General features: G+C 42.2%; 1 protein-coding gene across 2 annotated transcripts in view; it reads left to right on the top strand.

The window, feature by feature from the left end:
* Positions 1-2,717: 2,717 nt before the first annotated feature.
* sgsm1a (small G protein signaling modulator 1a) overlaps positions 2,718-16,683 on the top strand; it is a 31,175-nt gene continuing 17,209 nt past the window's right edge. For both annotated transcript variants that reach the window (XM_030417372.1, XM_030417371.1), the window contains exons 1-3: positions 2,718-2,804; positions 2,938-2,981; positions 9,907-9,982. In XM_030417372.1, the coding sequence (XP_030273232.1) occupies positions 2,786-2,804; positions 2,938-2,981; positions 9,907-9,982 (139 nt within the window). In that variant the 5' untranslated portion in view covers positions 2,718-2,785. The remainder of the gene's footprint in view (positions 2,805-2,937; positions 2,982-9,906; positions 9,983-16,683) is intronic.

The raw sequence follows: 16,683 nt of genomic DNA, 5'->3' as shown, positions 1-16,683 counted from the left end.
TTCACCTCTCGATCTACCTGACAGCTCATTCCTGCAGGCACAACTGAACCAAAGGCCGCAAAGAAAACTCCACACTCCACTGAGCTGCAGCCTGCCGACCCCTCCTGCTCGGGTTCTGACTCGGATGGTGGGTTTTTCTTTTTACTCGTACAGCATGACTGGAAAAAACTGGCGCTGGATAGTGAATCTTATTTGAAATAAAGGGAAAATAAATCATAACACATGTGGAAGATCTGTTCTTTTCAGGCTCATTGGAATTAAAGATGACAGAGTCGCCATCTTCTGGACAAAATGAGATACAGCTTTGTTGTAACAGTAATTTAGGAATAAGTAGAATGAAACATATTCAAAAAGGATTACATGTATTACACGTTCTTTTATAAATATGTTGATGTAAACTTCTCAAATGTCCATCAGGGTTAATATTTATCGTATTTTAATAAGGAAAAACAAAAAAGTTTTATTTTCTTGAGTTCAACAACATTTTGTTTTTATCCTCACTGATGATTTTAACCCTGAAATTTCACCTGATATGCTGCAATTGTTTAACTTGAGGCTTTTTTCTCGAGTGAATCCAGCAACAGGTGATCTGCACGTGTCTCTACACTGAACCAATATTTGTTTTAAAGCTGTAAAATTTGCTCCACAGTGCATCTGTTGTCCCTCACACTCTGAGCCTGATAAGCGTGGAACTGTTTTGAACATTAAATCACATTTGCAGACTCAGTATCTGCTTCAACACAAGACTTTGACTGCCAGTATTTCCTCATCTTGACCACAAGATGGCGTGAAGACAAAGTGTTTGGATTTACAGCAAGTACATGTTTTTTTTTTCTTTTTCAGTTCAGGGATACATTTTTATGTTTTTACACTGGTAACATGATTTATGTGGAAAGAAAATATCACAGCAGCGAATCTCCCAACATTTTTGACTCATTTAGTGAAACTCATATTGAAGTTTAATTTCAAATTAGTATTCTTCTTGGAAGCTGTTGAGAATATAACCAGATTTTAATGCTATACAACACCTTAAAGGATAAATTCACCACAGGATGAACATTCAGTCATTTACTCGCCCTCATTTTAATGAAAGTCAGGTGAAGTTTTGTAGATTTTGTACATTTCTGGAGGCTCACAGCAAAAAAAAAAAAGTAGTTTGATTTGTTTTACAACATAAAAAAACAACAAAAATAAATATAAAATGGTAAGACCATATTTATGCGGCCGCCATTTTCCTCTGACATCATGCTCAAGGTGGGGAATGTCATGCATTTTCATCCTAGACATGAGCTAACGTTAGCATTCAACCACTTCCAAGCTAAAGTTACCGTTTGATAGTGTAACACAATGTGACAGGAGAGCGGTAACTAATTCTAAACATAGACGACGTTATAAAAGCTTGTATTGTTGAATGCTAATGTGAGCTAATAGGTCATCAAATCTGTTGTTTTATTTTGAAATATGACCTGATCACCATCATCTATTCTGTTGCTGATCAATTAGGAAACATGATGACAATTTTCCCACGTTTATATGAGTTGAAACTTGGACTGCAGCAGCATATAATGTTCCCAGCATTCAAGCTTCCCACCCTGAGTGTACCATCAGAGGAACATGGCCGCCAAGTGAACACAGCTCGCCCAGCGTGATCCAAGTCTACATGAGCCCGAACAGTCTGTTAGCTTAGCCGTGAGGATTTCTGCATAAAAAGGGTGAAAATTATGTATTTTCAAATGGAGATGTAGAAGCAATTTTCTGTTTTGTTTTTCTCTTTATAACTTATTTTTATTTTCTACTTAAGTTGATGAGGAGAGCGCTGCAACACTGTTTCACTGTGAAGCTCTAAAATTATTTGTGGACCATGAAAAGTGTTTCTCCACAGCTCGTTCAGCTTAAATCAAATCTCCAAAAAGCCCTTTGATCCCAAATTGATTTGCAAAGAAGTTATGTGCATGCTAACGCTTTTAGCTTAGCTGCTATAGTGAACATTTCTGCTTAAAGTGACAACGAGGAACTTCTAGTTTTTGTCGAAAGCGGTACGACACCAACACCTGCTGCTGGAAAAATATTTGCTAGAGTGTGGCGGCGGCGTGTAGATTCGGTTTGGAAGCGAGTGACAAAGAGACCACACGATCGATTGTAATGAGGCGCGCTGGCGTGGTGTAGAGCCAGCGTCTTGTTATCAGAAGGTCGCTGGTTTGATTCCCTTGGACTGCATGTCAAAGTGTCCTTGGGCAAGATACTGAACCCAAAACTGCTCCTGATGTGCTGGTCGACGCCTTGCATGGCAGCCACCACCATGAATGTATGAATTACTGTAAGTCGCTTTGGATAAAAGTGTTGTAATTCCATAAATGTAAATACGTTTATATGTGATCAGAGAACAGGTATTATTAATAACTATATAAAAACAGCAGTTTGTTCGCTGATGGTCTCATTTCCTGTTACAGGTCATTTATAATCATTAGAGGTCACTTTGAAAAAGTATATAGAAAACATATTTTCCTCTCAAGCTATAAAAGACAATTTATATTTTGCTTTTATATATTTTTTTATCTACTTTAGTTGTTTTTGGTGAGTAGATAATAGCTCACTTTTCTTTTTTAGGTGGATTAATCCTTTAATTTTTATTCCCAGTGTGTATTGACGCTCGGGCCAGCCAATGGGAGCGCTGCATGTGTCTTTAAGGGGGCGTGTCTTATGGTGAGGGCGGAGTCCTCCGGCGGTGTGCAGGCAGCGCTCAGCTGATGGGAGGAGTGCAGCGCGCAGACTGGAGACTGGACCCATGGCAACAATCATGGCAGGTCTGGAGCCACAGAAAACACTGAGAAAGACATTTCTAAATCACACATGTGTTCTCCCGAGCATGGAGAACAAGTTAAGTTGTGTCAAACTGTTCACGTGTGCCTTGTTTGGACTGTTTGTGCTGTGTTTCAGAGGCAGAGACCCGTCAGAGGCTGCTGCGCACCGTCAAGAAGGAGGTGGGTGTTTTCAGCTCAGCAGTTATCGAGTAGGAAAAACAAACATGTTGGTTTGTATAAGGCTGCACACAGGGAGGCTCCTCAGGTGATCCCCGCCTGCTGCCTGCTGTTTGCTGCCTGACTGACTGCCACAGGCTCGGTTTGTGTACTGGATGTTCTGTCTGGTCCTGATGGTGATGATGATGCCACCTGAGATAGATGGAGTCTGAATCACAACCATCTCTGAAAAGACCACAAAACAAAACTATTAAGACATTACGACAGTGATGCTGGTCACAAAAGTGTAGTTTAATGTTTATTTTTTCTTCTTTAGTGTATTTATTATTAATCAGCGTTGCGATTTTGCGTGTCTGTGCTGCAGCTCATTAATTATTCGGGTGGAGAAGCAGCCTGAGGGAACAGATTGACTGTAGTCAGTGTTTTTTGGTGTTTATGGCAGAGCAAACCATCCACCTTCTGTCAAGCCATTTGGTAGTTCCAGTCAGACAAAGTGTGTGTGTGTGTGTGTGTGTGTGTGTGTGTGTGTGTGTGTGTGTGTAATGAATTATATGGCGTTGAGTGAAAAACAAATATGGAAGCAGCTCTGGTGGTTTGTTCAGCTGGTTTTTCGTCTCCCTTCGTGTCACCCTTCATCAGTTCAGCAGAGATCAGATGAAAACCTCCACAAAGGTTTCCTCTTCTGAGAGGTCTCAGATGTTAGAAGATGGACAGCCAATCAATGAAAGGCATGTTATTGATTTTGAAGAGGCGACATAAAGAAGCAAAAAATAGTTGTTGATGCTGAGAAGTTGCATGAGTTTCTTATGACGTCACACCAGCTCGATAACCTCCTACTGCCTGCTGCGCTGAATATTTATGATATTTGATATTTAATCCAGTGAAAATCTGATATGAAGCTGTGAAATTCAACACTTTTGGATTACAAACACATACAAGTATTCCGTATTTATTGTTTATCACATTTAAACCACGTGGTTGGGTTGCTCCAGCTTGTGTTGTGTGTAGTCCAAGATTTCTTAAGACAAGCTAGTTTCAAACTGAATCAGATCGCACCATTTAGATCTATTAGATCTATGTGATTGATCGATTTATTAACACAAAAGCTGAAGAATAACACAGTTTACATGTATGAAAAGGAAGTAGGAAGAAGTATGCACTTTTCATCGCGATACACGATACGATATTATATCGATTCTCTGGACAACGATACGATATGTGACGATATCGCAAAGTCTGCCACGACACGACTTCGATTTGATTTGATTTGATACAGGGGCCTGCGATCAATCAGTTACATTTATATCAATTTAAAAAAGCGACAAAAATATGATGTGACAATTGACGTGCCATGGGAATTTCAAAATAAAGGCGTATCTACAACAACGGCGGCGATATATCGATGTTTTTGCATCGTTGATATTGTATCGTTGATCACTGAATGGATCGTTGTATCGTTACACTTAAACTCTACTGCCTCATTAATTAAGTCATAATCTCAATACACATAAATACACATATTAGTAACGTACATATACATATAAACATACATTAACTCATTAACTAGTCATCTGTGTTTTATGATCTTTTGTGCATATATACTGTATTTTTGCTCATCTTTATCTTCAACACCTATAAAAAAGGACTTAGTGCTGACCGGTTGTTGTTGCTTCTGGTCCATGATAACATTCTGCTGAATCGAAGGAACATTAATATTCGTTGTAATCTATTAAAGAGTTTTACTAATTATCTTGTTTTGGCCAGAAGTCAAGACCGCTTTTCCCTTTTAACCTCTTTCTATTAATCAATGGATCTAATTAATTCGTATCGTCTCAATTGCCTCTTAAATTATAAGAGTTTCTTTCTGCCGAACAAAGAGAGATAACGATCGCATCCTGGATCTCGTGAAAAGACGGAGTGCAGAGACTTTAGTCTGGTTTGTTTTTCCTCCCGTACCCTAATTTGCAGTCTTATCAGTGGAGACCAGACCCTTTCCCGTGATTAAAACCTGCCTCCTGTGCGCCGATACGACTTTCACTGAGATTCATTCACAGTGGCTCTTTCACCGTTTGCCACAAATGGAGTCTGTGGATGAAGCAACAACAGAGTGTGATGCACTTCATGAAAATCAGCATTAATCTTACCGAGTTAACAGAGAATTTAATATATTTGCCAGTGTTTTTCAGATGTATATATTCCCCTAAAAGGAAATATAGATGTCGTGGATGTTTGTGTCGTGTTCCTATTAGTTGATGCTTGTTATGACTCTGTGTGGGTTTCTACCATATGGCGTCTGTATGCTGTGTGTTCTCACGCTTTCCTCGTCCAGCTGGTTATGTGCCACCAGTCTGCTCGGATGTACCTGGATGTGGGCCATTATCCAGGGAGAGAGAGCGCAGGATGTCTGTGGCAGCAGAATTACCTTCTGGCACAAAATTGCTTTGAATGAGATCTCTTATTTGCCTTAGCTTTGATACGGATGCCTCTCAGTCACAGTCTGTCTCTTTATCTTGCTCTGATTGTGCCTCTGAAGTGTGCTCCTCCTCCCTCCGTCTTTTTTTTTTGTATATCAGACAAACACACACCTGTGTTTGCCAAAGGATAGAGAGAGAGAGCGGGAAATAGACTTTTAGAGCACAGGCCAAAGAGATCTGCACCATGTTCTTTCCTGTTTTGCTTCTTTTTTTCTTTTTTCTTTTTTGAAGGCTGAGTGCTTACTCAGGATAAGGTTTCAGGCAGTGGAGTGTAAGATAATCCACTCGTCTTGCTCTGTGGTTCTGGCTCAATTAGAGATTCTCTGATTCCTGGTAGCATGTTGATAGAAAACATTAATCCCGGGTTAAATCGTGCTGCAGAGAAATCTTTAAATAGTTGTTGTTGTCATAGATACTGACTAGTTTTTGACCTTTCACGACGATTGTATTTATATACAGGTACATTACTCATCTGAAGGAGTAATGGCCTGTAAGAGTTTTGTACTTTTGTAACCACAAGCTGCCGCTGACACGACAGTTGAGGTGATGCTTAATGAGCTGGACGACCAGAACCGTGCTGCAGCTTCATGCAGCCCCTCCTCCAGGGTTTCACAGGTTGTTTTGGGGGATTGTTGAAGTCAAAAACAGCTGATTTCACATCAGATTTTCTACAGAACTGCGATGCATGTTGCGGTGACTTTCGGTAGGTTTCTTTTGAAAATAGTTGTGACAATTACCCACAAACATGTTTCATGTCAGATTTTATTACTCAAACACATTTTTTCACTTCCTTTAAACCTCCGTCATCTTGTCAGTTTTCCACATGTGGTGTGTTTTCCAAAGAATTGCTTTTGTTTATGTTGTGACACAATATTCCACGCGGCGCTGAACAGTTTACCCCTGGCATGACAGAGCTGCCTCGCACGGTCTTTAGCTGTCATTTTGTGTTGTCACGTCTGAATTTCAGAGCCTGAAACAAGGAAGCGAGTTTACTGACATGCATCTGTTACTCAACATTTTGGTAAACTCACAAAAAACTACGATGATTGCTCAAGTTTAGGTTATCGGGTAAAATTGCAAGGTAGCGCAGAATTCAAGATGATGGGCTGAATTTGTGCGCAGTGTCTTCCTGGAGAACCTGTTTGTGGTCCACGTCAAGTGGTTCTGTTTGTGTCATTCGAAGAAGTCCTCAGAGATGGACATTTGGGGACCCTGTGGTGAAGCTGCCTCGTCGACTGTTTCCGGCCGCGCTGTGGCTGCATTGATTTGACAGTAAATGAATCTAAACGTGTCGTTTGTTTTGATGCACAGCTTTAAATCCGAAGCGCCGCTCTCCACGCATGGATTAACCTGCGTAAGCAATGATGGGTTGTCTTTTTTCTCTCCCTCGCGTGCTCCCTTCATTCATCAGCGGCCGCAGAGATGATGAATAATGAAGGGGTTGGATGTTAATGGATGGGACTCTCTCTCGGGCTCTTATTTCTTGGCTCTGCTGTTGCTGGAGTTAATTGGAATAATTTGAAGATCTTTTATCACTCTGTCTGATGCCTCCGAGCTACAGTGGTTATTAGTTCATCAGGCTGCGCTGCAATAACAGACACTGCCGCGCACATTCTTCCTCTGTGAATTCTGATGATGATGTATATTTTTGCCGCTTTTTAAGAAGATTCGGCCACTCTGAGTCATCAATTTAGGGTGGATTGTTGGTTTGTTGATGACATCGGGGCACTGGTGGGCAGAGCGGCACATTCAGATATTATTAGTTGCTGCAGTTCGGGGGAGCTGAAGTCATTTCTGTTTATGTCAGAGATGAATGAGTGTTGTTGACGCATCTTCTTACGCGGAAGTGTGCGACACACACGTGCCGTCGCCATAGAAACCGGCAGGTTGTCTGCGCTTCAACACTTCACCATATTAAATTCCTCCGAGGCCTGATCTGTCGCCCAGATGAGAGGGATGAGAAAACACTAGGAGGCCTCTGCGTCCTCAAGTTGGTGAATCGATCAGCTTCCTCCGTGTCAGAAGCAGTCAGAAAGAAAACCGGCGCAATTAAATCCCCCTTGTGTTTCGTCTGTGTGTGTGTGTGTGTGTGTGTGTGCAGTGCTTTTATAAGTGTGATAGGGATCGTTGCGGGTGTTGCTCACATTAGACTGCCACTGTCTCTGTAGTGTTAGCAGCATGAATCATTCTGTTGCTGCTGAAGATAGCAGTGCCACTGATGCGAAAAAGGCCACATTTGCTTAATGGCTGCTGTCTAATTAGTGAATGTTTCTGTATATAAATGTTTTTCAGCAGTGGGGCAGAGGGGGGCAGGGGGCTCTGGGCACATTTTTTTATATTTTTTTATTTCCAGTGTTTTGTAAACCTTCTTGATCTTTACTCCACAAGTGAGGGATTAGCCCATTTTTAGGTCCTCATCTTGCTTTAACAGCGAGGGGTGCAATCAGTGCTCAGTGGGCAGGTTTTCATCAGCAACGACACGGAAAATAGCTTGTTTCGTGTCTCACAGTTAAATCTGAAACCTTGGTGTGTTTTAATTTTTCGCTCTTTACTCAGATGTTGGAAAAGAAACAAACTTCATATTGACGGATGGATGATTCATTCCTACTGTTATACTTCCTCACACAAAGTCTTTCTCTGTTTTGTCTCTACATTTCTGAGGAACTCTGTACTTTTCTCTGAAAGGCTTTACGTACAAAAGAATAACCTGTGAAAGATGATGCAATGTCTTCGATTCAACTTCCCAACCGTAAAGTGGAATTAACTCCGTGATAGAACAATCTAATTGTAGCACATCTTCTTCTGACTAAAGGATAGTTTTACATTATTTGTACATTTCACTGCTACAGGGAGACATGTTTGGTTGTTTTGTGTCACTACCAGAACAGGTTTACATGGTTTATCCTCAGATTTCTGTCCAGTGCAGCAGCACTGTATTCCCCCTCTGTTTGAAACGCTGTCTCTTTAAGGCCCCGCCCCCTCCCAAATACTCTGTTCTGATTGGTCAGCGCGCACACGCCTGAGCCAACACCGCTCAACATGTCTCTGGTTGGCGCTGTCTTGTTATCAGCTTCCAGTTAGCTTCACTTCTATTGTGAATATAGCGATTAATTATGCAAAGTGTGACATGGTGATGTCAGGAAGACACAGAATTAAAGGCGGGGCTAATGTGGAGTCAGACACTTCAGGAACAGTGTTTTCAGTGGGAGAGAGAAGCTTTTTAACTGTTGATACCTTTTTTCATGCACAAGAACATAAAACACTGAAGGAAAATACAAAATTAAAAGCATAACATGTCACCTACGCCCAATGAGTGACTCAAAATGGAGGCGTTTGCTCGAGATTAATTTCCTTACATAACATTTCACAATACATCCTCCATCACACAGGTAGCTTATTATAAACCATCCATGTACAGCGAAGCGCACACGCGACATTAAAAATTATTGGTCCATAAAAATTGAGCCAGAGTGGAAAATCTAACCTGAAGGCAGAACTTTATCTGCTGGGAACTTTTATGATCGAGCTGTAAATCTCAGCCCATGAAAACTAATATTGCCAGACAGCTGGTCGACTCGCAGGAGAGAAGATTTGCTCACACCACCGAAGGATTGAATCAATGCAGGACTGGGAGAACAACGTAGAGGGATCCTCAACCGTTATATACGTGTGTGTGTGTGTGTGTGTGTGTGTGTGTGTGTGTGTGTGTGTGTGTGTGTGTGTGTGCGTGTGTGTAGAAGGTGTACTGGCGGTGTAATGGTCGTCGTGGACAGACTCATTTCAACAGGAAATTACAGCTATCTGTTCGGCTGTGTCCGGAGGTTAATATTCCCCATGCAGATTGCAGAGCAGCGCACGTCTCCATAGCCACCGGAGGGATTGATTTATCAGTCGTCTAACTGTTGGCCTGTAGCTGTTCTCAGGCCAGCGGGAGGGGGAACATTGAACGTTACCTTGCGAGCACGTGCGTCTGATCTTCTCCTTGAAGTTGGGCTCGCTTAGATACGATGTCATCATCAGCCGTTGACGCAACTGAATCAAATTGCTCCCCCCGAGGTTTATAAAGTGTTCAGAAAAGTGGGTCTGTCCGTCTCCCCTCCCTTAAATCCCCCCCCCCCCAACCCCAAACAAACTCGCATGTAACATTTCCATTTTTTCCTGTGGAGGTCCTTGGGATGAGAGCTGGTGACTCATCCTCCAACTCAGCGTGCACTCGGCTTTTTTTTTTCCTCCTCTTAACTTTTCAAACCCTGAGTGCACTCCCCTCCCATCATTTTCCCCTCTTGCATGAATTATTCTCTAATATATATTTTTTAGCACTCAGCCAAACTGTCACCAACAAACCCCCCCCCTCGTGGACTCTGTGTGTGTGTGTGTGTGTGTGTGAATTGTTCATAAACAGTTGTGGCACGTTAATGAATGAGTCATACAGCATCTGCCTCTGTGATTGACAGGTGAAGCAGATTATGGAGGAAGCCGTCACCAGGAAATTCGTCCACGAAGACAGCAGCCACATTGTCTCCTTTTGTGGTGAGTCGCCGAACGCAAATGAATCACACAGCTTGAGCTCATTTATAACTCCGCTACCGCTTAAACAATTAATGAACGCTGAAAAGAAACTGTGAGTGTGTAGGGAGGGGAGGGGGGGGTGTTTTAATCAGCATTTTAGGGTTAGAGTTGCTAGTTTAGCTCCTTTATGTTGCAGTCTTGCAATAGTCTATGTGTCTGTGTTATATTTGTTTTTTATTCCCTTTTTATGGTGCAATTTTTCATATTTTTTTGCAGGTATTTATTAACAAGTAACCTCCTTTAATACATAGTAACATAAAGGCATATCAGGGCATAAATAAACATGTAAACAAACAAAGCATAAGATAATAACACAAATAAAACAGATTTTGTTAACTCAACTTTAAGTCACAATACAGCCGAAGCATTATGACAAAGACAGTCACAGAGAACATTTCATTGCTCCTCAACACTTAACTACCTTCTTCTTCTTCTTCTTCTTCTTCTTCTTCGTTGGTCCCCATCGATCTGTTTTTTTCGTTTGGAAACTTTTAACCGACGGTCACTCCCACACGATATGCAAAAATGTCTCTGATTAATTCAAACCACAGCAGCAGTTTAGAGATATATTTATCTTAAAAGCACATTTTGGATGAGGTGAAATATTTCCTGATTAATTCTGACCTTGGATATTTATTTTCTTTTGCATGATTTCCCTTGATTTGCTTAAATTGTGCGCTAATTACTTCCTGTTGATTGTCGCTGTCATTTATCTGTTTAGACTGGGACACAAATTACTTCACTTAAAAGCACACCTGCCTCGACCTGACGAGTCACAGCGCAAGATTACATACTTGATGAAGCAAAAGAATTCAAGAAAGCAATTAAGCATTACAGAGCTGTTGTGACAAGTTATGTTAAAGCCGTGAGGTTGGTGGCGATGCACATACATGCGGGAGTCCAGATTACATGTCAGCACTCATGTTCGATGTATCATTAAGCCCCTAATGTGCTCCGGCCTCGTGCACATTAGGGGTGTAATGATACGTCGAACCGGATTGATATATTGATTCAATGATCAACGGTCCGCCTGGTAGCATCGAAACAAAGTGAAAACATCGATTCATATCAGCGCCATCGTTAAGATACGCCTTTTTTTTTAAATCTGATAGCACGTCTGTGTCATAACCTCCATCCATGAGCAGCTTCTTTCCAAACGGTGCTTTGTTTTTATTTAAAACAACAGATTGTTTTCCATTTAAATGTCTGGATAATATAAATGTAACTGGCTGTATTAAATGGACAAATGAAATCATCTCATCTCGACTGCAGGCCTCTGTATCGGATCAAATCGAAATCGTATCGTGGCAGACGCGGTGATATCGGCAAATATGAATATCGTATCGTTGTCCAAAGAAACTATATAATATCGCATCTTATCTGAAACGATCCACAATCACACAAGTATTTCTGAAAGCTGTAGATGTGAGGATTGTAAACTCGATGGTTAGTTGCTAAGTTGCAGAAACTGACTCCAACTTTTAGTTTCTATTACATGCAACAGTTACCGGGGCTAGAACTGACACATTAGTATTTTTTTTACCTGAAAACTGTCTCCAATAAGACAGTGATAAAGTCAATTAGGAAGCCAAAAATCTCAGTTTCTGCCCCTCGAGATGTAAACACAGAGAGGTCAGTTTTCAGTGACCTAAAACGCTGTTTACATATGCACTAAAGTCCAAAACACACCAAGAAAAAGAGTATATTCGCTTCATAAAAGCTCTTTAATACTGCAGCCGCCCCATTTAAAACGCACAGTCCGGTGGTGAAGAGTTGCATCCTCGACATAACTTTTGTAGAAGTGTATAATAAGTGTCTGACAGAAATAAAGGACATTTAAAGTTCAATGTCTCACCAAATGTTATTGTTCTTGTCTCCAACCGGCGCTAACAGAGTGCAGAGTGATTACTGTGAGAAACACGCTGCCCACATTCAGGCGCTCGCACCAGTCAGATGTCTGGCTCGGTCCAGAGCTGTAATCAGTAACGAGATATATATTTGGGGGGATTTCAGTGTGAATAAAATGACTCTCAGGTTGCAGGAAAACGTGTTATTTTTACGAGCTGGAAGCAGTGTGAGCAGACAAAGACTGTTCCCAACTCGTGTGACGAGATTCTCAGAAAAAAAAAAAAGCCATTCAAATGTAGGAGAATGGATTCATGGAATAAAAAAAGTGAATGATGAATGTTCCCTCAGAGCAGACGGCGTCAAGAAATGAGTCCTCATTGTAATGCTGGATGTACGAAGACATAGAGAGCTGGAGGACTGTCAGCTCCAATAAAAATAATAGATAATAAAATATAAATGCACACTTACATCTCAAGTGTGGCGCTCAGAGACACAAGTATATTTAGTAACAAATAGTGAGCGAGGCAGTCTGCGTCAGTACAAGTCACAGTTTCACCAACTGCTGTCAGAGCAACAGAGTAATCCACCTCTTATATAATATTTATAGAACTACTGGATATTACTAGAACTAGAATATCGTGAGGAGGCAGAAGTCATTTTTCAAGTGAGCCCAAATTTTTATTTCTTGCTGCGACCAACATCATGTCGAATTGGAAAATCAATTCCGTGCGCGTCTCGGATACTTAAGAGGTGGGAGGATCACCGTGTTTAGCTAATTTGGACTTCATGGTGTGAAAGAAATTTGCAGCACAGCTTGAAAAGAGTATTTAAATGCCCTTCTCAACCAGTAATCAGCTCAGCCCGAAGCTCTTTTTATAGTTTTGTTAGGAAGGTTGTGAAAATAGTCGCAAAACCACCGATTTTTATTAGAAGTGTCGAGTGCGTTTGTGTGTACATGAGATGTGTTTTCCACACAGTTAATTGGAATATTATCCGATTCGCGATAGGTGCGATATCCAAATCACAGGCGCTGAAGTGTTTGAGCTGAAGGTGAAATGTGCGACGAAGCAGCATTAAAATAAAAGAGACGTCCTGGGCGACGCGTCTCGTTCTCCGGATGTTTGTCCGGTACAACAAAGGCCACGTCGTCGTGATTTGAATAGTTTTCTTCGGTAAAGTGAAACATGTGAATCAAAGCCGTCGTTTCCCACTTTCGCGTCCGTGCATCAACAGTTCCCTCGGCCTGCTGTAAATGGACAATGGACTTTGATTGAGCACTTATCTGGTCTGAGCACTTTAAACAGCGGTCACACATTCACCCTTTCACACACACATTCAGACTCTGATGGCAGAGGCCACCGCGCAAGGAAGCACTCAGCCGTTCGCACACATCGGAAGCTGTTTAGGGATTCGGTTTCTTCGATATGCATCCAACAAACCAACCCTCCAATTAATGGCCGCCCCGCTCTGCCTCCTGAGCCACCCCTGCGGCGCGGACATGATCTCTTGGATCATCTAATAGCTTGTTTTTTAATAGCTGCTGGTCAGTCTGAGGCACATCTTTGTTCCCTCGCTGCGATGCCTCCCGGTTGACTCATAGCAGCTCAGGATGACCCTTCTCATCCCTCTGTATTGTTGTCAGCCAGCTTCCTCCTCCTCCTGTGATCCTTTAACGGTCGCTCTCGTTACAACTCGTCCCCTTTCAGCCGTGGGTCTGTTCAGAGATGAGAGCGGAGTGGAGGATGGGAGACGAGCTCGGCCAGCTCACCGGGGAGCAATTAGCCTCCGCCATCGCGGCCACTTTGATGAGCTGCCCGGGCGGAGACTGAAATCTAGACGCTGCCGAGGGGATGTGTGTGTCGAAAGCGCCGCTGTGGACCGGAGCTAAAACACAGAGAAAAAACAGCACAACAGAGCTAAAAACAACCTCCGCCTCAGTGATGGATTAGACGCTCGGTTTATTTCCTGAGATGAATAATTAATCTTTGTTTACCCTGCTTACAAATTGCACTTTCTTACTCTCATGTACGATCCTGTGTGACTAATGGTGGTACTGTGTCAAAGCTGCAACATCAAATAAAGCTAATTCATCCCCAAGTTATTACCAGCTGAATACTTTTTGTGTATTCATCTTTCATGAGCACGTACTACGGGCCTGATGACTAATGCGCCCACCGGATCTGTTTGTTCAACATGCAGCAGCTCTTAGATTTCTTTTCCCACATTGTGGACGACGCATGAACGTACGAAACGTTTTTCATTATGCTTGTGGAAAACATCTTTAAAAGTCCATTTTAAAACAGAGTCCTTCAACCAAAAAGAGGAATATATTTGGAAATAACAGGACATCTTGTACGACATGATAAAAACCGCTCTGGTTGAATATAGTAAAATCTACTTGCATTTGTTGAGTCAGCAGTTAATGGATGTTTTTCTGTTCCTGATTAATCTGGAACAACTTTAGCATTCACCTGATTAATTAACTAGCGGAGGTTGGATGCCCCGGACTATGTGCTGAGACCCTATTTGTACCGTTGCTGAAGTTTGGTGCTGTTCTGAGCATTATTTGTGGCTTTTTGGTGGCGGTTTATATTTGGATCCATTTACTGCAGTGTATTGTTGTCGTGCGGTCGTTTCTGAGGTTGATAAAACTCCGTAAATTAGCGGTCTGCTAACTTGATCTCTCGAGAGGGAGTCTAACACAGTTTCACGGTGATTTAGACCATGGATTAAATTTACACCGGAATATCCCTTTAATCTCTCTATGAAATGTCAAATAATAATAATGATTAACTCCACGGGCAGAAAAATGCTCTTTTTTTTCTCTGAACTACAGCGGAAAGTCTCCAAAAGCCAATTCGGTGTAACGTGGGGTGAAACTAGGCCGCGAAATGCTCACATATCAGAAGTCATCAGCACGTGTGTGTTGTTATTGTCGTGTCCTCTGTGGATCTCCAGCTGTGTCAGTATTAAGAGCTCACGTTGGGGCCTTTTGGCGGCTGTGACTGAAGCGTTGGTCATCTGTGTGTCACCGTCCAAGAGTCTCTTAATGCACTCACTCGCCACAGATACAGGACGATTAGAGGCAATTTAACCGCGTTAGCTCTTTTTCACCGGGAGGGAGCCGCACAAAAGGACCGAGCCCGCCGACATGATGCTCATTTTCCTTTATGGCAGATTTAACTGCTGATTATTCCTTTGAAAGGAAAATGGTTTGGGATGAAACATTTGTGTTCTACTGTGGAAAATACAAGCTGCTCCATCTCCCCGCATCTTGTGTATCTCCTTCTGAATCATTAGCGTTTTTATTTATGAGCTCTACAGCGACAGACAAATTTCCCAAGTGTGGCGTAAACAAAGAATTGTTTGTAACGCTGCCACCGATGGAGTTTGTTGCTGCAGAGACGGCGACACACTCGGGATCTTCTCTGTGGCTCGGCGGGCGGATGGATGGTGGCTCTCATCTAGTGGAAAGGGGGGTTTTTTTTGGGTCGGGGGGGGAGTTGCTTTCTTTGCCATCTGAGACTTTTAGCAGAAATAATGAGTGACTAAGCAGGACGAGTTATATTTGGAGACCTTTTCAAGTTACACTTTGCTCTGACATTTCTGGAGATGTGGGGGTAAAAAGAAAAAAAGAGAACGCAGCTCAGACGGATATAAAGCAAAACGCAGAAAGACAGGGAGAAGGAACAAAAGTGCAGAGAAGATTATGAGGATGTAAATTAAGTTAAAATGAAAAAAAGTGAGAGATGGTGACACTTTTATTGCCTGGGTTGAAGTAAAACCCCATTAACAGAGATCTTAGTAACAGCGGCGACGCAGAAAGTGACGGATTCACAGAGCCGCGGGAGAGAAGCCGCGCTTTTAAACGAGTGAGGGTGATGGAAAGAGAGAGATCACAATGCTGATGAGCCGCCGCCCGCCGCCGCCCCTCCCCGCGCTCGTCTCTCCCGGAGCTCGATCACTCCATCAACAGGGGTTGCCACGGCAACATCAGCCTTCCCCCTGACCCCATGTGAACAGAGCCGCAGGATTAGCCCTGAAAGAAAACTCAAATGTCAACACAGCTCCAGGCGCTGCCACGTAGGCCTCAGAGAGGGAGAAGGGTGTGTGTGTGTGTGTGTGTGTGTGTGTGTGTGTGTGTGTGTTCCCTGCTCGGTAATTGTGCAAGTGTGTCGTCGTCGTCGTGTGTCCACCACAGCTCACCGTGGCTCAGGAGAAGGTGATTACGTGGAGGCAGGAATGAATTAAAAATGTTTTTAACGCAGTTTAGAAAATGTGTTACCCAGATTACAGCGGATACAAAAACACTTACCGAACATAAAGCAGAATGGTTCGATTAGAGTGCCGAGAAACATAAATCCAACAGGTTATATTGTGAAGTATTGCAGATTTTTTTCTCCTTATACAGATATAAATAGACATGTAAAGGAGAATATATGGCGTCTGTCACCGTATGCTTCATTTCATATTGAAATGCTCAGTGTGTAACAGCATATATGTACACTAGGGACGAGAGGATATAAGATTGTTTTGCAGATCATGATATAAACCCACTTTCAAATACATTGAGAGTAGGAAATTTCCAGTATTGGGATAATCACGATTCGGGATCATTTCTGCCACCAGAGAGTTTATGTATTTGATTTCCACAGAACTTAGACGGCGGATGGTTCTCGGTCCGTTAACTCTGTCGATAAAGTTCAAGTGACAGATCCAGGACATTTTTTTTAACATTGCCAGACATTTTCATTAATGTCTCAGGGAATAATGCAAGTATTCCGGTGGCTGGTTTTTTATGATTGAGTACAATT

This window comes from Sparus aurata, chromosome 5, assembly GCF_900880675.1.
Source record: "Sparus aurata chromosome 5, fSpaAur1.1, whole genome shotgun sequence".
Taxonomy (NCBI): domain Eukaryota; kingdom Metazoa; phylum Chordata; class Actinopteri; order Spariformes; family Sparidae; genus Sparus; species Sparus aurata.
Note: the sequence above shows the minus strand (reverse complement) of the source record. Positions and strands in the feature narration are given on the sequence as shown.